Source organism: Myotis yumanensis, unplaced genomic scaffold, assembly GCF_028538775.1.
Source record: "Myotis yumanensis isolate MYYU_CA2020_CCGP unplaced genomic scaffold, mMyoYum1.0.hap1 SCAF_5, whole genome shotgun sequence".
Lineage (NCBI taxonomy): Eukaryota > Metazoa > Chordata > Mammalia > Chiroptera > Vespertilionidae > Myotis > Myotis yumanensis.
Window position 1 is genome coordinate 6,812,219 of NW_027223756.1, and position 22,144 is coordinate 6,834,362.

The 22,144-nt window shown below is 59.6% G+C and overlaps 2 protein-coding genes across 5 annotated transcripts in view; both read right to left on the minus strand.

The window, feature by feature from the left end:
* Nucleotides 1-2,063: 2,063 nt before the first annotated feature.
* On the minus strand, nt 2,064-6,005 carry FOXI1 (forkhead box I1). The gene is given in 3 exon segments (XM_070417080.1): nt 2,064-3,643; nt 5,428-5,632; nt 5,634-6,005. Coding segments are annotated over 3 exon segments (1,125 nt in total). The 3' UTR covers nt 2,064-3,095.
* An 8,069-nt stretch (nt 6,006-14,074) lies between these two features.
* The window catches only part of DOCK2 (dedicator of cytokinesis 2), a 372,626-nt gene continuing 364,556 nt past the window's right edge, over nt 14,075-22,144 (minus strand). For 3 of the 4 annotated variants that reach the window (XM_070414429.1, XM_070414433.1, XM_070414431.1), the window contains 7 exons: nt 20,418-20,555; nt 19,028-19,155; nt 18,080-18,254; nt 16,922-17,042; nt 16,547-16,609; nt 15,425-15,576; nt 14,075-14,595 (listed from right to left, as the gene is read on the minus strand). In XM_070414429.1, coding sequence (XP_070270530.1) covers nt 14,536-14,595; nt 15,425-15,576; nt 16,547-16,609; nt 16,922-17,042; nt 18,080-18,254; nt 19,028-19,155; nt 20,418-20,555 — 837 coding nt within the window. In that variant the 3' untranslated portion in view covers nt 14,075-14,535. The remainder of the gene's footprint in view (nt 14,596-15,424; nt 15,577-16,546; nt 16,610-16,921; nt 17,043-18,079; nt 18,255-19,027; nt 19,156-20,417; nt 20,556-22,144) is intronic. The other variant, XM_070414430.1, reaches the window with a different exon arrangement.

Consider the following 22,144-nt stretch of genomic DNA (forward strand, 5'->3'; position numbering starts at 1 on the left):
CTTCGACCTTTACTGGTGTTGGGGACCATGTCTTCAATGCAACGCCCAACTGCAGGAGCTAACAAATGCAGTGTCTGCCCCCTGCACAGCACACGGAACTGACCTCTCAGGGGGTGGGTACCCATACCTTTCGCCTCCATACCCTTTCTCCATCCTCTTTCTCCATCCCTCTCTCACTGTTTCTCAGAGGAAGAGAAGCCACAAGGGGGGCCAGAGCCAGCCCTGGAAGCTGACCAGGGAGACCCCCTTCTCAAGCTGGGCCCCGCACTCCAGCAGCGTGACCAGGAGCCTCTCGCACCTCCCTTTCCGGGAGCTCCTGGCGCTGCTACCAGGAACTGCCCGAGCATCACCGACAGGAGTTGGCAGGGGCTCTGTGTTGTCAGAGAGCAGACATCCTTTCACGGCTATGCCCATGGCATTCTGGGCTGAAGAAGAATGGAGGCTGGAGTGTAGTGGGCCTTGGTTCTGAATGGCCACCTCCTCCCAGGAGGCTGGTCTCTCTTCGGGACCCTCACCCCCAGGCCCTGCCCAGCCTGCACCTACCAGGCCTCCCGTGACAAAGGAGGGGCGTCAGGAGCAGGCAGTGACATTATCAGGGGAGACGGTGGGATTGCAGAGTCCATTCGGGCACATGTGGTAGCAATGGGATCAAGTGTGATAAAAATCCTGGTCCGGCTTCAGGGACCTGCGATTGAACTCTGCCTATGACCTCATCTCCCTGGTGACACTGATGGGGTCCCTTCCTCCCCCAGACTCAGGCTTCCCTTCGGTGCAGCAAGGCATCAGCCTATCCCAAGTTTTCTAAGGCCTCTCAGTCTGACACTGTGGCCCTCCTCCTCCCTTCCCTCCCTCAGCCACCCCACCCACACCCACCTCCATGGCCCAGAGAATCAGGCTCCGTGCGGCAAGGACTCCCCAGGAAAGAAGCTGAGGCGGTTCCAGGGAGCCCCCCGTTTCCTCTTCCCAGGTTCCCTGATTTGGTCTCCGGTGGTCAGTCCTGGTCTCCCCAGTGCTCAGTGCAGCGGATGAGAGTTTCGGCCTTGGCATCCACGAATCTGCGTGTGAATCCTGGGCTGTGTCCCTTCATCGAGTTACAGAATCTGTCCCCAGGCCTCAGTTTTCTCTCCTCTAAAATGGACACAACAGTATTGATCGCATTGGATGGTTTTGAGGATTAGATGCCATCGGGCAGGTCAAGTCCTAAACATGCCTGGCACTGGGTGAACCCGCAGTGAGTGCTGCCACCCTCATCATTAACGTCATGGTTATCACCTCCCTCTGCTACTTCCGGGAGAGAGCTCTGCAGGGCCTGAGGGGGCAGTGTGCGCAGCCTGTGCGTGGCCTGTGCAGGAGGCCAGGGGGCCCTGGCTTGAGCCCTCTGTGTGCATATCCGAGGAGGGGACTCTAACTAGAAGACCTCCAGTTTCCGCGCGTGACTCCCAGCATGCACTGTGCCAGGCACCCCTGCGAATCGCACACACTCGTGTGCTGTTGTGAGGACAAAAGCGCACCCTCTGCCTGGCACTCGGCCCAGCGCCTGCCCACAGCCCTGGGTGACCTGGAGCCCACGGCACTGCTGTCCCCGGCAGCAGCATTAGCCACGTCAGAGGCTGCACTGCGGTGTGTTGAGGTGCAAGCGTCAGAAGACCCGGGTGAAAGCAGTCTGGGGACTTCATGCAAGTTGCTCAACCTCCCTGACCCTCAGTCTTCCCATCTGTTAATGGGCAGGCCCACCCTTCAAGGGGTTGGGGAGGGTTAAATGACCCAAGCACAGTTATGAGGACCATGTGAGCTGTCAAGATTGGGCGATGCCCAGCCCATAGTTTGTGTCGGGATAGATGGGCTCCTTCCACGCACCTACCCCATCCCTGCAAGCCCCCCTCTTTCCCTTGGGGCCTTTGTCCTGTCTGCACACCAGTGTGGGAGGGAGGGAGCTTGCACCCATTCTGTCTCGCCTGCAGTCCCTGAAGCCGCAGCTGCAGGCTGTCCCTGGCCCCCCGTTGAGTCGACCAGCGGCCCAGGGACAGGGAAACTCACAAGGAAGGGACGCACACAGTTTTCTGTTGGTTTGTTTTAATCAAAAAGAAAATAAGAAAACAAAAAAACACTTCCCAGGGGGTGCTGTGAGGAAGGACCGCAGGCGTGTAAAGTACATACGGAAGCGTGTAAAGTACATACAGAAGCATGTAAAGCACATACGGGAGCAAGAGCAGTCCCAGGAGCTGCTCTCGGACCCTGGCGGGAGCAGGCCCTCCGCGAGGCCTGTTCTGACACTCACTTCTCGGGCTGTGAAAGGGAAGCGGGTCTCAGCCTGTTTCTCTTGGAAGGCTCAGCCGCCGCCCGCTCACCGGTCCATGACGTGCACACAGGGAGCTGGTCTTTTCGAGGGTTTGCGGGTGGGGAGCACCAGGTGGGGTGCTGGGGGTGCACCACTCCTGTTCCTGCCCTGCGGGAGGTCTCTGGGTCTGGGAAAATGGTGCCCCTCTGCGGGGGCATGACCTGGGCTTCCTGCCTCCAGTGGCGGCGGAAGGAGTGCTGCAGGGAAGCTGGGGCCATAGCACCAGGATGGCGTGTGCCCGGGGCTGGTGCTAAGTTCTGATGGACGGCCAGAGGCAGTGGGTGTGCTCGTCACAACCAGCTTTCACACGGACCTTCACAGGGACGCTGCTCAGTCAATCCCTCCACCCCTCCCTCCATTGGCCCCCAAAGTGGGGTCCCCCAGGACCTGACTCTTGGCTCTGCCCCTCACCAGTTTATATGACCCAGTTTTCTCTCTGTAAAATGAGGGCCTTCATAGGACCCCCATAAGGTAGCTAGATAGTAAGTGTGGCTAGGCCTTCTGAGCCTAGTACGGCTCCAGGCACATAGTAAGTGCTCAACAAAGGGCCACCTTGGTGACTGTCATTCAGGCACCAGCATTTCCAGTGCCAAGTTGTGGGTGTGTGTCCAGGTGTGGGTGACACGGAAGGTTGACACCGGGTTCCGGAAACAGGAGGAAGTGCTCTGAGCCTCCTGTGTCTGTCTGGGCAGCTCGGAGGTGTCTGGGCAGCCGGGGGACCTGGGGCACGTCCATGTGGCTCAGGGACTGAGCAGTCCTAGACCTCGGTGCCCTCCCGGGGGTAGAGGACGCTGTTCGTGTTGATGCTGTTGTAGAAGTGGGGGCTGAACTGGTTGAGGACAGAGCCCCCATAGCCCAGAGCATTGGTGGGCATGGGGTTGGCCCATTCGCCCCCAGCCCCGTGGCCGCCGAGGCTGGTGAGTGGGGTGTAGGAGTTGAAGTTCCCCAAGTTCTGCCCCATCTTGTCAGTGGGCTCAGGACTCAGTCCCGGCGTGGCCACAGGGCGGCTGGCGGGGCTGGCCCCGCTCACGTAGGACGTCATGGAGGAGAGGAAGCCGTTGAGGCATGGGGTGCCCGGGGGTCCCGGGGATGGTCGCTGCTCGGGGGAGCCAGCGGAGCCCGGGGAGGTGCCTTCCAAGATGTCCTGGGCGTCTGCGCTCTTGGGGCTGCCCGCCAGGAGCCCGCTCTCCGCCTTCTCCCCGGGGCCCGATGAGACGTCCGACTTCCTCTTCCTCTTCCTGCGGAAGTTCCCGTTGTCGAACATCTTCTCACAGTTGGGGTCCAGGGTCCAGTAGTTCCCTTTGCCTGTGCGAACGAAAGCGGGGAAGGTGAGTGGAGAGACGGATACGGCGGCGCTTTGCTCTTATTCCTCCCACTGTCAAGTCAAAACACAGGGAACAATCGGAAAGACAGAGAACAAAAGTCGGAGACTGAGAAGGGAGAAGGGTTCCAACCCCTCGCTGCTCGGAGCTCAAAGACAGACAGGCAGGGGCTGTGACCTTGTTCACAGCAGAGTCTCAGAAGTTCAAGTACTGGAGGTGGAGTCGGGGCGGCGGAGGGGGGGGGGGGGGGAGGTGAGCGGAGATGAGGAAGAACACTTGGGAAAAAGGCAGGGCTCCCCCGAAGTCCCGGGCATGAACTCCAAAGATGGACTTGAGTCTCCACCTTGCTCCTCACTGACTGAGGGGCCCTGGGCGAGCCTCAGTTTCCTAGTCTGAGAAGTGGGCCCGTTGTACCTGCCCTTCGTCCTCAGGCTGAGTGGAAAGGAAGGCGCTAGGTGTGTGACTGGGAAGTCCGAGGGCCCCAGGTTAGGTCTGAACTCTGCCTGCCTGTCTGTCTCCTGGCCCGAGGCTACGGCCGGCTATTGAAGGGACACACACTGGCCCCCTTGCTAGCCTCCAGGTGGTGGAGCTGGTCCCCCCTCCCCACACACTGTCCCCTGGTCCCCCCTCCCCACACACTGTCTCCTGGCTTCCCCTCCCCACACACTGTCCCCTGGTCCCCCCTCCCCACACACTGTCCCCTGGTCCCCCCTCCCCACACACTGTCCTCTGGTCCCCCCTCCCCACACACTGTCTCCTGGCCCCCCCTCCCCACACACTGTCTCCTGGTCCCCCCTCCCCACACACTGTCTCCTGGTCCCCCCTCCCCATACACTGTCCCCTGGTCCCCCCTCCCCACACACTGTCTCCTGGCTTCCCCTCCCCACACACTGTCTCCTGGCTTCCCCTCCCCACACACTGTCTCCTGGCTTCCCCTCCCCACACACTGTCTCCTGGTCCCCCCTCCCCACACACTGTCTCCTGGCTTCCTGTGATGGGGCCAGAGCGGACTTTCATTCTGGGCGTGGAGACCTGAGTATTCAGTACACTACGCTCCGGGCATCTCCGCGTCGGAGAAATTCACCATTGAAAGGACAGGTCCGCAGTCTGGTGTCAGGGGCCTGCGTTCAGGTCGCATTCTGGCTAAACCCTCCATCCTGCCGAGCGGGCAGGCGTCTCCCGCCTGCTACTTGCCTTATCTGTAGAATGGGTTTCCCAAAAGCCGCCCCGCAGCGGTGGATGAAAGGAGGTGATGTAACCAGCGCGGCAGCAGAACGCGGCCCTTGGTGGCTGTTCAACAAACGCCCTGTGTCTTCCCAGCAGCCCGGGGACCCCCTGGGTTTCCATTTCAGTCTCTCACCCCCCAGGACTCCTACGAGCTGCTGCCGGGGGTCCAGGCCCATCAGCCACCGCTGCAGACCGCAAGGCACCCCCGGGCACCACAGCCTGGCGTGCATGACCCTGTGCCCCAGCCACAAGCCTTCGCAGGAGGCACGGTTACCATCCCTGCTTTTCAGGTGGGGAAACTGAGGCTCGGGGATCGAACCAGCCCGAGGTCATGGACTGGGCAGTGGCCCAGCCAGGATGGAAACCCCAATCTGCCTCCAGGGCCCCGGGTCTCCTTCACCGCTGACTCCCCTCAGCACCCCCAGTTCTGGGAGGCACGGTCAGATTTAGAACTTTCTAGAAGGGGATGTGAGGAAGGCAGCGAGCCTTCCCTGGGCACCAGGGGCTGCGGATGCAGCGGCCACCGCGCCTCCCCGTTACCTGGGTCATCCTCGTCGCGGGGCACCTTCTTGAAGCAGTCGTTGAGCGACAGGTTGTGGCGGATGGAGTTCTGCCAGCCGGCCTTGCTCTTGTTGTAGAAGGGGAAGTGGTCGGCCACGTACTGGTAGATCTGGCTGAGGGTGAGGCGCTTGTCGGGCGCCCCGTGGATGGCCATGGCGATGAGGGCCGAGTAGGAGTAGGGGGGGCCGCACCAGCTTCATCAGCTCCTCCTGCGACGGGATGGGCAGCCAGCCCAGGTCGCCGCCCCCCATGCCGGACACGCCGGGCAGCAGCTGCCGCTGCACCCCGTAGGCCTGGGGCAGGAAGGGGCTGGCGTTGGGGCCCGGCAGGTAGGGCTGCGGGGTCATGGCCTGCCCGTTGAGCCAGAGGTAGGGGTTGGGGGTGGCCCCATACTCGCCGCCTGCCTCGAAGGAGGGGGGCCGCTGCGGGCTGGGCAGGCCCTGCGGGTGGAAGAAGTTCTCGTAGTACAGGTTGACCTCGGGGGGCTCCTGGCCGATGCTGGGGAACTGGGGGCTGCAGTGCGGGGGCGAGGGCACCGGGAGGTCGAAGGAGCTCATGCTGGGGCTGGGCTCCAGAGCACCTGCCGCCACCTGCACAGGGAGCTGTCCCCGCAGGTGCTCCGCGGCCCCAGCTGCCACTTATACCCCGAGGGCTTGGCCGCCGCCCCACCCAGGGGCGGCCACCTGCGGCAGACCCGCCCCTCGGCCCAGCGGGCTGCCCAGCCCACAGCCACCTCAGTCCCGCTAAGGACCTGCCCAGACCTGCATTGCAGCAGAGGTTCCCTCTGTCCTCTCCCTCCTTCCCTCTGTCCCCACCCGCTCTCCTTTCTCAGCCTATTTGCCCCCTTTCCCTCCTTCCTTCCATCTCATTTTTCTCTTTCCTCTTCTCTCCTTCTCATATTTCTCTCCCCTTCATGCCTTCCTTCTCTCTCTCCTGCCATCCTCTGTGCATGTTTTTCCTTCTTCCTTTCCTTCTCTGCCTGTCATGATGTCTTTCTCCCCTGCCCCCCACCCCCACCCCCACCCGTCCCTGTGCTCCTGGGCCCTGCATGCATCTCCCTCCTCCTGCTCTCTCTCCTCATCTGTCTCTAACGTTTGTCTGGGCACCTCTTCTCTCTCTCTCTCTCTCCTCTCTCTCTCTCTCACTTCCTCTGCGTTTCTTCCCCCATCAGGCTGTCCTGGCTTTCCCACAGACCCCTCATTCGCTGCCCCTCCCACAGCGGGTGAGACACGGCATCAGAAGCCACATTTTGGGTCTTGAAGTGAAGACATACTTGGTAGAGTTTCCAGGAAGGAACCTGGTTCTGGGAATCAGGAGAGCGGAGGGGAAAGGGCCGGGTGTATAGGTGACCTCCCATCACACGCACATGCATGCATTCACACGTGTAGATGCACACACATGCACACTGCATCAATGCACATGCATGCATTCTTACACACAGATGCACACACACATACACACACGCACACGCACACACATGCACACTGCAGCAGGCAGAGAGTGGGCTGAGGACAGGTCGGAATTATTCTGCAGGAGCACCTGGGCTCATAACATGACAAGAGGAAGAGCAGAGCACGTGAGCTGGACTGAGGGACAAACGAGCGTGGACTGCACTGTCCCAGCTCCTTTCTGGCTGCAGGGACCAGGCAGGCTGGCAGCCCCTTATCTGATCAAAGTCCTTTCATGTTTCAGCTTGCAGAGGCCCGGGACGGGGAGGGAGCCGGCCCGGGGAGAGCCCTCCACCCCTCAGCCCGCCCAGCCCATCTCTGCCTCAGGCTCCAGGCACAGGACTCCAGCACCCCCACACACACCCCCCCCTCCCCCCCCTCCCCCCCCCCCCCCCCGCCCCTGCTTTCCAGGCGTTACCGACAGGCCCTCCCTCTGTGGGGTTCCAGCCTCCATCAGCAGCTGGGACGTGGCTTGTTCCACCCCCCCTCACCCCAGGGCAGGCCCCCAGCTTGGTGAGTGGGCGGTGGTCCCCTGAACAGACTTCCCTCGGGGTCAGCAGATGGAAAAGTTCCAGCCAGCCTCTCTGGTCACCACCTCCCTCCTGCACTCACGCCTCTGCTTCCTCCTCACATTCAACTTCCTCTCCCTTCCTCCAGGCCCCACAGGCCTTTGAGACCAAAGGAGGAGCCCACCTACTCCCCCAGCAGGAGGTGCTTCCGGGGATCCTCCCTGCCGGCCCCTCTGCTCCCCTCTCCCATGTGGAGACACGTGGAAAGTGGAATGTCATGGATGCATCTCGTTGGCCGCATCTTGGTCCCCAGAGGATGACGGGGTGATGGGGTGGGAGGGGTCCTCCCAGGCCCCGAGGAACCACCTGTCCCCACCACGGAACAGCCAGCGTGTGAAGGGTGGCTCAGAAGGGGCCCGATTGCACGTTCGTTCCAAAGAGTAGAAAGCAAAGAGGCCACACTTTTGGAGTGAGGGTCTCCACGAGGCCTGGCTGCTGTCTTTTTAAAGAACAGTCCCCGTGGGACCCACCAATGCAGACCACAGCCTTCCCCCCTCCACTTGTGATCGTCCATCCCCCGTTAGCCAGAGCAGGCATAGCTCCAGGGCTGCCCACCCCAATGCTACCTATGGCCGGAGCCGTACAAACTGTCACTGACCCGAATGTCCAGCAACAGGGGACCCGTCAAATGAATTTCTCACCATCCAAACGATGAAAGCGATTGTAGCATATTGTGGAGAGATGTGTATGTTCTAATAACATTGGGATACTATTAAGATACCGTCAGTGGCAGGAGGTGGGAAAAAGTGTATATTCATTCATGTGTATGAAATATATAAATAAAAGTACCAAACTGTCAATTATGATTTCTGCATGGAAAATTGGGTGTGATTTCAGTTATTGTTATTTTTCTGTAATTTCTGATTTAAGTGGTTACACAAACGCAGGTCACTTGCTCTGGGGGTTCGGGGTAAAAGGCCAGCGAGAGGCAATGTGGTAAAGACAGAGGGCACAGGGCTTCTGAAGTTGGGGGACCTGGGTTCAAACCCCAGCTTTGCTGCTGAGCAGCTGTGCAAACCTTGACACGTGACGTCACATTATTGGCTTGTGTTCTCAGGTGGAAATGGGAAGGGTACCACTTCGCTCCTGTGGTGGCTGTGAGCACCCACGGAGGAACCCTTGTCACCGTGTGAATCATTTCCCACGGAGCCCAGAGGCGCTCGGTAACTATGGTGATTGTGGCATAGTCAGGGCACGTTTCATAGGTGCAATCATCCCGGGTTTGCGATGCTCACTGTTCCCTTCCAGCTGCCCGCAGGCAGGGAGGGGTGGCAGGTGGGGTGGCAGCGAAGGCCAGAGGGGCGGGACACGCAGTGCAGACACCGACTGGGCAGCCAGACCCTGCGTCTGAAGGTGACGGTCAGAGGGGCCTCAAGTCACATGACAAGTTCACGGCTGTTCTGGGTCAGCACCTGCCCAACCTCCTGTTCCATGCTTGTCTGCTGCTGGGGTGTCCTTCCTTAGAAGCATTTTGGGGGGAATGCTCACCTGAGTGTCCCTGTCACACCCGGGCCCTGGTTCTTTCCCATGGAGCCCTGTGGCTGGGACACTGCCTCTCCTGCCCTCCCTGCCCTCACCACAGGGTCAGGGCTTCAGGCCACGGCGCCCCAAGCACCCCCAGACACCCCCATTCCCGATTCCCTGTCACTGCACAGCCCTTGGGGTGGGGGACAGTGCGGCCTGTCCTGACCCCAGTGGAGCTTGGGGAGTTGCAGGCCCTGGAGCCCCATGAGTAGCCCCAGGACCTCTGGGAAAAAGCAACTGTCTCTCTAAACGGGGTCCTTCTGTGGAATTTTCTTGGGCTTTTGAAATCTTCCAGAAGTGGAAATCTCAGTCTGAGACGATGGGCCCTCATCAACGTCAGGGAAAAAAACCACAAAAAGTTGGGCTGAGGGTCCTGAGCCAGCCTAGGGCGTTCTGGGGCCACGGCTACAGCCCAGATGAAAAAGATCATATATTCTGAACCTCAAAATGGGACATTTGCAACAAGGCACTAGATTCTAGTGACTAGAATATCAAAATGTGGGCTCTGGGGTGGGCAAAGCTGGGCCCCAACCCCGGCTTTGCTCTTTGGCAGCCGTGTTTCTTATCTCAAAAGGCCTCCGTTGGCTCATCTATTAAATGGAGCTACAAACGGAACCTGTCTGGTGGATTTTGCAGGGAAAAGTGATGTGAGGTGGGAAGTGCAGAGCCCAGGACCAGGCAGCAGCTGATGGTGAGGAGGAGGAGGAGGAGGATGCTGGGTGCCAGGGGACAGGGACTGACAGGGAGGTGGCTCAGGGCAGGGGTCTGTCCTTCTCCAGCCAGCATTCTGCCATTTGCTCTGACTTTGGGCAATTCCCTCCATGTGGGGCGATGCCTGGGGAAAGGGAGGCCTGCCACTCTCTGGGTGCCCAGCAGTCAGCCTGGTGCACTGCTGGATCCTGGAGTCCACGCTGGGGTGAATGCCCCGGCCCCCACCTAGACTGTGGCCAGCCAGGGCCACTACCGCTGGCCTTGACTTTCAGGGGTGCAGGATTGTGTGGGGAAGCAGGCAGAGGGAGCACGAAGAACCAGAGACAGAGGAGGCAGGCGGCATCTGCACTGGCTACCGCTGCCCCACCCACCAGGCACGCAGGGAGCAGACAGCGCGGCTCTGAGGCCAGAGCTGCCCATTCTCAATGTCGACTCTACTCCTGAATAAGACACTGGAGCCTCAGAGAACAGCCAGTTGTCTGCACCTCAGTTTCCTCATCTGTAAAATGGGGAAGCCCAGCTCCCTCCCAAAGTTGCTTTGAGGACTAAGTACCAGGTACTAGCAGGTGCTCCGTGAATGTGGGCTCCCATGAGGGAACTCGGGAGCCGAGGGTGAGGGGAGGCCTCCCCTGCCTTCCCCACGTTCCCCTTTAACAGGGGCATGGCTTCTGGGGTTCTTCTCCTTTCTACACAGAAAACACCAGTACCTTGTGAGTTCCAGGGTTCCCAGGAGCCTGGCAGAGTGGAGATGGGCTGGGGTGGGGAGTCAGGGGACTGGGGCTGAGCTGGCTTCTAGCTTAACCTCCCTGTGCCACCGTTTCCTTATCTGTAAAATAGGGATAAGAACTCACAGGTTTTCTACCTACTGCCTACAGCAGCCGTGGGCGAACTACGGCCCGCGGGCCGGATCCGGCCCATTTGAAATGAATAAAACTAAAAAAAAAAAAAAAAAAAGACCGTACCCTTTTATGTAATGATGTTTACTTTGAATTTATATTAGTTCACACAAACACTCCATCCATGCTTTTGTTCCAGCCCTCCGGTCCAGTTTAAGAACCCATTGTGGCCCTCGAGTCAAAAAGTTTGCCCACCCCTGGCCTACAGGTATGTCTCTGTGAGCAACAGCTGGCCTCCCGTCCTGCCCGGACAGTGGTCAGGAGGGCTGTCTCAGTGCTCAGGGCTGGCCTCCTGTCCTGCCAGGACAGTGTTCAGGAGGGCATGGGCCTCCGGGAAGCCTGGCCCAGCTGTCAGGCAGGCTGCAGCCCATATTGGTGCCATCTCCCCTGCTTTTCAGCATCTGGTGGAGTTGGCAGCTGGAGAAACACAGGCTAATAGCGCCCTCTGGCGGCCATCTCTTTAAGAGCAGGGAGCATTGGGCAGAGACTGTTTGGCTTTCAGGGCTGGCCAAGAGGGTCGGATCCCCTATAAGGGGAGGTTCCCAGGAGAACCTGCAGCGTCAGGAGGAAATGCATCCCTGGAGGGAAACACCTTAGCTCTGCTGGGTTGGCAACGAGGCAAAAGGTCTTAGAAGGCAGCCAAGGGGAGCAGCGGGACTGGTTTGGATTCGATCGTGACTCCTCCAGTTACATTTTCTGAGTGCGTTGAGGTTGCTTAACCCTGAGCTTTGGTTTGCTTTTCTGTAAAACGAGGATAAAACCAGGGTCACCTCCTTCAAAGGGCTGTTGCAAAGACCAAAGGAGGCGATATAGGAAATGCCCCGGAAGTGAGGCTTGGCAGTAGTTCATTCCTTTGTTTATTCAGCAAACGAATGACTGCCTTCGTGGTAGCAGCTCAAGGTATGCAGGGCCCTGTACTAGTCCAGTGTTCAGGCTCACACCTCGTGATTTTGCCATCTTTGTGCTTTGCCCGTAGTCTGACTTACTCATACATTTTTAATTGGCACTCACTTCTGCACAGCTGCCCCCCCCCCCCCAAAAAAAAAATATGGGCATTCAGTCACTGCCTGAGGGTCTGTTTCCCTGGAAACCGGAGGCAGAGGCATCCAGGGTTCGGAAGGAGCAGCAAACGGGTTAGGCTGCCTGGAGGGAGAGAGCAGCCTGGGTTTCGATGCTAGGAGGGCCCTTTGTTTCTCTCAGTTTCTCTCCTCCTTAAGCCTGAAGGTCTGGAAGGAAGGAAGAAAGCATCCAGGCCACAGTAGGATAAGGCTAGGAGAGGAACCTTGGTTCCCTAAATCACACTAAAGTGTGAATGACTGATAAGAGCTCTGTCTCAAAGTCAGAGGAAGGGCAAGAAAAAGGCAAGGGGACTCTGGGTGCCCCCAAGGGGCGATCACCTGGAAGACACCCAGGCTTAGAGGCAGGCAGGTCTGAGTCCGGATCGGGCCCTGCTGATCACAGCTGTGTGGCCTTGGCTGAGTCTTTCAATGCTCTGGGACGAGAGGACTGGAGGAAGCGGCCTCTAAGGGTCCCTGAAACTACATCAGGACAGAAGAAGATACACCAGGTAGACCCCTCCTCTCACCCAGCCCACCCGCCCCATCGCCCTCCCTGGGAGCTCTGATGGCAAACGGCACCCTTCCTCCTTCCTCGTCATCGCTAGCTGGCTGTGCACAGACCCTGCTCACAATAAGGGAACCTCCCCAGGGGCACAGCAGGGCCCTGCAGCACACACAGCCCCCACCCCCTTTTTCCAGAGCTCCGTCATTGGCATGGCCGGGGAGACTCTCAAACGTGCATGGAATATGCAGTCTGACCTTGAGCCACGGGCAAAGTGGAAAGTGAGTGTGTGGATTCAGGTCGTGTGGCTGGAAGTGGACAGAGCTGGCCCCCTCCCAGCCAGGCGACAAGGGACCGTTACCAACTCCCCAAGCCTGGGGTCCCCATGCGTGTGGCTGGGACCCTCCTGGGTTGGCTTGAGGATGGAAGGGAGGGAAGCGGGAGTGAGGGCAGCTATGTTAGTACTGTTGTCTGTCACTGTTAGTGCTGCTGGCACAGCTGTTACTGCCACGTGACTGAATGCCCCAGGCCCCTTAATACAGAACTCACAGATACTAATAATTTTTAGGAAAAAAAAACCACTCATAAATATTATTGCCACACACTGTTGAGTGAGGAGAGGAGCATTAGGGAATTTTTAGAGGGTAAAGCAGACTTTCCCAGGACGTCTCCGAATCTGGGGGTTTCCCCGGGCTGGGGGAGGGGTGGGTGCCACCCAGCGACTCAGCTGCTTGGGGACACTCCTCTGCCCACGCCCACTTTCCTTGTCCCTTTGACAAGTGAATTCAGCAGATTCCAGCCTCCGGAGCTACCGCCTCACCTTAGGGAGCCTGCCGCACAGCCCAAACCCCAACCACCACCACCAGAGGCCTCGGCCTGGTGAGGGAACTGGAGGCTGGACCAGCACCAGGTCTGGGGCTGGGGGAGGGGACGGGGATGTGAGGCCACCGGGAAGAGGCTGGGAGAACAGGCTACAGGGACTCAGAGGTCCTGCGCACAGAGGTGTCCAAGGGACAGCGGGGGGAGTGGAGAAAAGCCCACTTCCGCGTCCGGCTGCCCACTTACCGAGCCTGCGATCTAGGTCACCTCTGCCTCTGGGCCTCGGTTTCTTCATGTGGGTAATAGACCCCCTCCGAGGGCTGCTGTCAGGACGTAGGAAGTTAACTCTTGCTGTGTCCATACACTGAGCTGGAGCAGTCCGGGCGGAATGAACCTGAGCTGTAGTCAGGATGCTCTCCCCCCTCACCATCATCATCATGATGCTCTCCCCTCACCATCGTCATCATGATGCTCTCCCCCCTCACCATCCCCAGGGACTCGGGCTCTCAGAGGGGAGCATCCACCCCAGGTCTCTCCATGGCTCGAGCTCTGAACCCCACGTTGCCATGCACCCAAGATCCACCTGGTGTCAGTTTTCCTCCCCTGCAGGCCCCGGCAGGCGTGGAGGTGGCCTCCCCATCCCCTCTTCCTTCCCTGGAGGAGCCCCTCGCCTCCCTGGGGCCTCACCTCGGGGTCCCTGCAAGAAAAGCCACCACCTCTGACCTGGTGATGGACCCAAAGGCGGGGCCCTCCGTCCAGGGGACCTCAGCCCCCTTTCCCTAACGCTCATGCATTTGGTTGGGTGGTGTTGCCATCTCTGTCCAGAAGGGAGAAAGGCTTGTGAAACTCTCCACGGCGCAGACCCCACGAGGGAGATTCTGGAAGACTATTCTGGTGTCCCTGACCCAGCATTCAGCGCCTAAGGTCCGAGGCACGGAGAAGATTCCCAGGGTGGCGGGAACGAGGTGGGCAACTTAGCCTCTAGGACAGGCTGAGGCCAGGCCCCTTCACATGGCGGCAGGCCCTGGCCTTCCCGCCTTCCCCCGGCCTCCGGGAGCCACCGGCCGTGCTGGGCTCAGGGATTCAGCGGATTCAGAAGTACGCAACGGAACCACTTTTATTGCCAGAAAGAAATAGCAACACTTTGGAGACGATCAGCTAAAAAAGAGACTGGGTGTTGTCATTTAAAAATGTCAAGTACAAAACTGTTAACCAAAAATAAAATAAAGCGTATTTAAAAGGCTTTTCTATGAAGGACGAGGGCTTAGAAATGAGCCAGGACCACGGCTCCTGCACCCGAGAGCCGGGCTATGGAAGGATGTGCCTGGGATGCTGGAGGGCAGAACGGAGAGGCGGCTGGGACCCGTGATGTCCTCACCCCCCTCCCCACCCCCCGCAGGCGTCTGTCACCAGGAAGCTCTGGGCCGGGTCAGCCGCTCCCTCGTCTGAGTGAAGGCCCATTGGAGGTTTCCCTGCTTCCGAGGCATCTGTGTCCTGAGCTCGCTTCTTCTGGAAGCTCCTCTCCCGGCCCGAGCTCAGCCCCGGGCGGGCGGGCACGTCTCACAGGTCAGGGGGCAGGTCGTGGGTCTGCTTGCCGTCCTCGGAGGACTTGCTGGCCAGCTGTGTGGGAGAAGAAACAGCACCCCCCAAGATGGGATCTCACGGGCACCCAGTCCTGAGGGCCCCTAAGCAGACCCCTGCCAGAGCCCAGTGAGTGTGGGCCCCCGGCCCTGAGTGTGGCCACACCGCGGTGAGAGCACTGGCTTCGTTGCTTCACGGACAGAGAGCTGGTGGGAGCTGTGACCCCCAGGGAGAGGGGAAGGGGGTCGGCAGGGGCCTGCTCGCTGCACACAGTGCACTTGACACTGTTCCAGAAGCAGAGTTCCCCTTTAAAGTGCCAGTGGCTCCTTCTTTAACCTGAGCGAAGGCTGCTGAGTAACGGCAGCAGATGCACTTGAATAGTTGGGGCTCGGAAACGAAATTCTAATTACTAGGATTTTGTAATAAGTTGAATAGAAAACTTCCCCCAGACTCTTCCAAAGCCAGCTGCCTGATGTGGCCTGACGGGCACACCCGAGGGCAGTCTGGGCGAAGGACAGTGTGGGCTCCTAGACCCGGGGCCTGCACACCCCTGGGCACAATCCGCAGCCCCGCTGGGGTCAGTGCTGCTCAGAGGAGTGACCAGGGCCCTTGGAGCCTGACTCTGCCTCCCCGGTGACCACACATGTGCGTGCACACACACATACACACATGCACACATACACTCTCTCACACACACTCACATGCACTCACACACATGCACACATACATTTACACATACACACACTCACGCTCACACACACTCACACTCACACACACTCACACACTCACACACGCACACACCATTTCTCCTCTCTGTTGCCTCTCTGCTTCCCGCCCGCACCCCGTCTTCCACCGTCTGGGTCCGCACCATCGTCTTGAAGAACTGGTTCACTTTCTTCCGTTTGAGCGTCTTCTTGTCGTGCTTGTCGCCCTCCGAGAAAGGGAGGAAGGTCTGGCTGAGGCGGGGGGACCGGCTGCCATCCTCTGTCCCGGGCACAGCGGCCACCGAGAGCGTGAAGGCTGGAGGGAGAGGGAGAGCAGGTGGGAGAGAGGGTGAGTGGCAGGTGGGGAGCTCGGCCCAGGGGCAGGTGGGTGACGGGTGGCAGGTGGGGGGCAGGCAGGGCACAGAATCAGGGGAGGACGGTCCCAGCCGGGCAGGGGCGGCGGCCGTGTCCTCTGCGTGAGGCTGCCCAGCCCCTGGACAGCGCAGGGCCTGCCTCCGGGCCCACGAACCCTCCTCCCGGGGCCTCTGGGCTGGCCGCGGGGGGCTCGGGCGGGGAGGGCCCCGACTTCCTCCGGGGACATGCCCTTCCCCTTCCAACACCCGGAGCCTGGCTTTCTCCTTTCCCGGAGGCAGGGCCAGTGGGGACAGCCGGCGTGACGCCCGCTCAGAGTCACACAGACCTGAGCAATCAGCTACCTTCTGACCCTCGGCTTTGACATCAGCCAAATGGGGGTGAGAGCACAGACTCCCAGAGTGCCATGTGGCCCAGGGCTGGAGCCCGGCCAGACCCCTCCTTTAGGGCTCTCCTGCGGGTCGGGGGCAGTGTTGGGGCGGCCCCAGGGCACAGGCCTGAGTGTGAACCCGGCCTCTGCATGACTAGCCCATGACAGGCAGGGGCATGGCGTTCTCAGTGCCTCCGTTTCCTCATCCACACGGTGGGGCTATTGGCACCAGGCACTCCTCAGGTGGGCACGGAGGCGGAAATGAAATAGTGGGAGAAGCAGTGAGCACAGCGCCAGGCACCGGTCGGCACTGGGGTACAGCAGGTGTCTTGGCTGAGGCCCCCCTGCCCTGCCGTGTCTGGGGGCAGCACGGGCCTGTCCTGCTCCTCTCTGCCCTAGGCCCTGCCACAGGCAGCCTGGCACAGAGTGGCAGACGCTAGAGACTGCTGCATGCCAGAGGGCATGCTCTTAGGCATGCCACGTGACCAGCTAGGGCCTCAGGGTCCCCTCTATGAACAGGAAGGGTGGTCTGGGTGCTGCTAACCTCGCCGGACAGTGAATGGGTGCGGGGGAGGCACGCAGCATCCGCGCATCAAACACTCGTCACCTGCAAGAGGCGGGGGTAAGTTCCAGGTTCCCAAAGAGAACACGGGGCTCAGGGACCCGCTGCTGGCGCCTGGGGAGGCCCGGCTTGCTGAGAAAGCAGGGCCACCTGGTGTGATGAATGCTTTCCCAGGGAATCCTGAGGCCCGGTGACCGCTGGCCCCCGCCCGGGTGCCTGGTGAAGCTTGCGGGTGGGGAACAGCTGAGGACAGGGCGCCGGGCCCACTTTGCTGTCTAGACACACCCATCCTCCACCCCCAGGCTGGTGGCCCGGACCCTCTCCACACGCCCGCGCTGGTGGTGGCAGGGTGCATACCTGGGATGATGGGCATGGACTGGCTGGCAAAACTCATCTGAGAGAGGACGGAGGCCCTGGGGGGGACGGCCGCATGCTCCGAGAGGTTGGTGTCACTCATGAACTCGTGCTTCCTGGAGAGCTGAACACACACACACACACACACACACACACACACACACCACAGAGACTCAGCATGAGGCAGCTCTGGGCTGGAAAGTTAGTGACGAGGGCTCGGCCAGGCTTCCGTGGCCCCGCTCCAGGTTCATTTATTCTGTTTTGCATCATCCCGTGCCCGCGTGTAGTACATACGCACAGGCTGCACACTATACAGCTCCCGGGCGGGGGTGGGGTGGCGTGTGGCATTCATTTAGACCAGTGGTTCTCAACCTTCCTAATGCCACAACCTTTTAATTCAGTTCCTCATGTTGTGGTGACCCCTAACCATAAAATTGTTTTCGTTGCTACTTCATAACTGTAATTTTGCTACTGTTATGAATTGTAATGTAAATATCTGACATGCAGGGTGTATTTTCATTGTTACAAATTGAACATAATTAAAGCATAGTGATTAATCACAAAAACAATATGTAATTATACATGTGTTTTCCGATGGTCTTTGGCGACCCCTGGAAAAGGGTCGTTTGACCCCCAAAGGGGTCGCGACCCACAGGTTGAGAACCGCTGATTTAGACTATCATGTGAATGACTCCCCCTGGAACTGTGAAACACAGGAATCTTATTGCCACCTCCGCAGGCAGGAGCCACCTCTGGCTGGGCTCCCGCTGCCCCGGAGGAGCCCAGCGGGGTCAGTGGTTAGAGCAGCCCGGGGCCAGGGGCCAGAGGGCAGGAGAGGTAGAAACACCTGGCCCAGCACAGGAGGGCCGCTCTCCCTTCAGTGGGTGAAGCAAGCGCTTCTCCTGGCCTCACAGAGCCACTTGTGATGGCAGAAAAGACACCCAGGCCAGAGCCCGGCGGCCTGGGTTCAAATCCCGGCTCAGCTGTGTCTAGGCACCGGCGAACGCTTCACCTCCCTGTCCTCAGATGCCGCCTGCGTAACACCCACCTCACGGCAAAAGTGAGGCTTGAGTGGGGCTGTGTCTGGGAGCCCCGGGGACTGTGCCAGCGCACAGTAGGTTTGCTAAGGGTGGTGCTGAGGCAGCCTGCCTCGATGCTCACCCTCTTGAGGTCCGACTCGGCCGCTGCCTTCTCATCGGCGAACACCACGCTGCTCCGCTTGGCCCGCTTCTTGGACCTGCGCAGCTTGACCTCGGGCAGCGTGCTCCCGGGCGGGGAGATGGGCTCCACCGGCTCCGCTTTCTGCGCCCTGGGGGGTGGCAGCTCCAGGTCGAAGCTGAAGGGTGAGAGGGACAGAGTGGCCACTGCAGTTAGAGACCCCGAGGGACCGCCTCGCAGGGACCCAGGCTGACTGGGCTGTCGCCACAGGCCAGGAGGGAGACAGCTGACCTGGCAGAGCTTGGGGAGCCACTGGCCTAAGTGGCAAACTTTCAAAATACAAAGCAAGTCTGGTGGTGAGAAGAGGAAATCGATGGAAGATAGGGGTCTGGATTCAAATTCAGCCACTGCCACGTTTTAGCTGAAGGACTTTGGGCAAATCACTCAACCTCTCTGAGCCATTATTTCCTTTTCAGAAAATGGGGTGCTGGTGGTAACCTTGTGAGAGACGGCAATGAGGTCTGAGGACCCCTCAGCACACCCTTGGCCTGTGGAGAGCGCTGGGTTCACAGTGTCTGTCATCAGAGTCGCTGAGTAGGGCCTGGTGAGCCTAAGGCCAGGACGGTGGAGGGGAGGGGCCTGGCAGAGGTATGGGAGGGGGCCTCCATGGTGGGGAGTTGGGAGACGATTCTGGACCCAGAAGGGCTCTGCGGGTTGCTCTGTGGGCTGTGGGCAGGCGGGTCCTGCAGGACCCTCAGGAACAGCCCCCTTGCCTCTCGGGCCTCGAATGCCCCTTGGATGGCGGCCGTAGGATGGCAGCCTCACAGGGTGGGGAAGGCTTTCGGAGGGAAGGGCAGGAAGGTGGAGGAAGGGCAGCGCTGGGGCAGGAGCGTGGTGGGGGCCGGGCCGGGACCCAGGGGGCCCAGGGTGCCATCTGGGGCGGGGACTGACCTCTCGGAGGTGGTCTTGCTGGGGGTGCTGCAGTCAGAGTTCATGGACGCCATGGAGATGATGGACATCTGCCGGTAGGAGCGCAGCATGGACCGGGGGCGGCCCACTCGCCTGTCCTCAAAGTCAGGCTTCGGGGGAGAACGGACAGTTAAAGCCTGGCCCCACAGGTCGCTGGGAGCTGGGGTACCTGCCCCCCCGCCCCTCCTGCTGCCCATCCTCCAGCTGGGTGGGGGAGCTGGGGAGTAGAGCAGGGCAGAACAACTCCCTGGCTGGTGGGGCTGAGGGGCTGGCTGGATAAGGAATTGGCCAGGGCTCAGGGGAGGTGACTCTAAGTCCTTGCAATTTCCCCAGTGACAGGAGTGTCTTTGTTATATATGGTGGCCCTTCATGCTAATGAGAAAATTCTGGAAGGGGCCGGCCAGCCAGAAATACTAAGGATGTGATGATAGGGCTGGGCTTTGAGCCATGTAAGCCCAGCTCAGAGTCCCTGGAGGGATCGGGGCTGGAGATGGATTCCCAATCCTGTGACCAATGATTCACCCAGTCATGTCTGTGTAACGAAAGGGCAATAAAAACTCAGGTCACTTGGGCTCAGGTGAGCTTTCCTGGAGGCCGCCTGCATCCAGGGGCCGGCAGCATAGGCAGTGTGCTGGGGACCTCCCCAGACCTCACCCTATGGCTGGTCCTGATGTGAGAGGGGAGTCTTTGGACGTCACCCTTGACCTGAGAAAGCTGACCCTCTCTGACAGCATCAGCACTGCCCTGACTCATGGAGCCACTCTGGCACCAGGAGACAGGAGACAGGAGACCCGAGTCCCCTCGGCGCCCCTCCGGTCACTCACTGCCCCTCTGGGCCTCAGCTTTCCCATCAGGGTTGACGTTTGATGACCCCACTTTCTGGGGAAGAGGATGAAGGTGCTCCTGTGAGTACCAGGCCAACGGCCTCTTTAGTCCGTGGAGCTTATGAGTGGCCGGAAGCACTGGCTTTGGAGGCCAATGGAGCCAGGCGTGAATTCTGACCTGCACTCACGCGCTAGGCAGCCTCTGGCAAGTCACTACCACCCCTGACCCTCCCGAAGGGATACGGGGTTAAATCACTCCCGCCTCACAGACATGCAGTGAGGGCTACAGGACCTAGCACATGTCCCATGCTTAGATCAGACAAGGCACACAGTAGGTGCTTCATCCGTGTAGCTTTTATGACTAGCACAGTCCCTTCAGTCCCCAGTTTGTAAGCGGTGTTTGTCTGGGGGTGACTTCTGAGGGGTCAAGTTCACAGAGAGGTTCCCCTGAATCATCAGCTCAGGCATCGGGGCCCTCGGGTCCTTCTCCTCAGGTCCCATCATCCTCCCCATCCCCACCTCTCCCCTCACCCCAGGGACCCTCGTACCATCTCTCGGACACCATACTCCTTCTCCACCTTCACTTTCAGGTTCTTGAAACACTCCTCCATCCGGTCGTGGAAGGGCCGCAGGTTCTCGGACACCCGCTTCTCATGGATCTTAATCCCAGCTCCCAGGAAGGGGATCTGGAGAGGAGTGGTGGCCAGTGAGCTGGGTGCCGGAGGCCTCGCCCCGCTGAGAATATGTCCGGGGTGTTCCGGTCCCTGAGACCTTCTCACAGGGTCAGGGGCCCTGGGAAACAGAAAGCTGGACTCTGGACAGGGAGGGAGAGCGGCAGCGGCTGTGCCCAACAGGAGGGCTGGAGCACCCCGCCCCCCCACTCGGGATGTTTGGAAAGTCTCTGCCGAGTGGCATCTGGGCGGGGGAGTGTGGGACCAGAGGAGAGGAAACCGTTGCTTTGACTCAACGCCTCGTCCAGGAAGTTCTGGGCGATGCCGATAGACAGGGGACTTAAAGAAGTGATGGAGGAGATGAGGTGGAGATGGCGGATGTGGGATGTGAGGGAGTTAAGTTCCGACTGACCAACAAGGGAGGGCGCTGGGTACCGTCCCAGGGGTAGAGGTAAAGACAGCAGTCGGGCCACAGGGCCACTGTGGGGAGGGAGAGCCAGAGAGTATCCTGGCCTCGGGCAGCAGAATGAGGTGTGAAAAGGCAGAACACAGGTTAATTTGGAGAAAAAAGGACACATTTCCATGACTGGTGACTAAAGACATTTCTGCCTCTCTCTCGGACGTCTCCCCGAAACAGCGAGGCAAAGGGGAAACCGAACCTCAGTGAAGGTAGAGGCCTTCCAACCTGCCCCAGCGTGTCAGGGGAAGGATGGAGGACGGTCGCCAACCTGGAGCAGGGAGGGAGCTGTGGCCGGAAGGAGCCATCTGCCCTTGGGAAGCCAGGAGGGGCTCAGAGATTGGAGGCACCTGGTACCCAGAAAAGCGAAGGGGCCGAGGGGCCGAGCACAGAGGTCAGGGGGAGAGGCTGAGATAGGAGAGCCGACAGTCTCTAATTATCTCTAATTAGGGAGTAGAGGCCCGATGGGTCCAGCTGTGTTTCTGTGGCCCCGCACACAGGAGGGACTCAATGATATAAACGAAGAGTGACGAGAATGAATGGGCCAGGAGGAGCTCCTTTGCTGTTGTGATAATGCAAAAGGGCTGCCTTCCCCCTGAGGGTAGGTGCCATGGTCAGGGTGCCTGGACTCTGGGTGGGAGGGACACGGCCCAGGGCAACCCCCTTTTCCTGGCTGACTGGGTCTCTGTAACATAGTGACCAGGTGAGTGGGGGACCAGCTAGGGAGAAAGTGACCACTAGGGGGCGCTGTCTGAAGAGGCCTAGCTAACAGCTTTTTTTTTTTTTTTTTTCCCACAGCTAAGGGCTTTTAGAAGCTATCTACTATATGCTTTCAAAGTCTCCTTTGTAGTGCCTCTCCATTAGCTAAAATTTCCTCCTGTGCTGTGAGTCTGAGCTCCCGGCTTTGGGTGGTGGACACAGCACTGAGAATCCATTACCAGGTGATAAATGGTGCCCAGGGGAGAGACCCCGGGCAGGGATATGGATTGAGGATGACCCCCACAACCAAACAGATTTGTGTGACATGTTAGCCCACTCTGGGGCACCCAGAATCATCAGAGGAAGGAAACCAAATCAAAGCCTGGCCTTCCTGCTTCCCATGTTGCCTGCGGTGGGGGCGGGGGAGGAGAGAGGGGGAATATGGCTG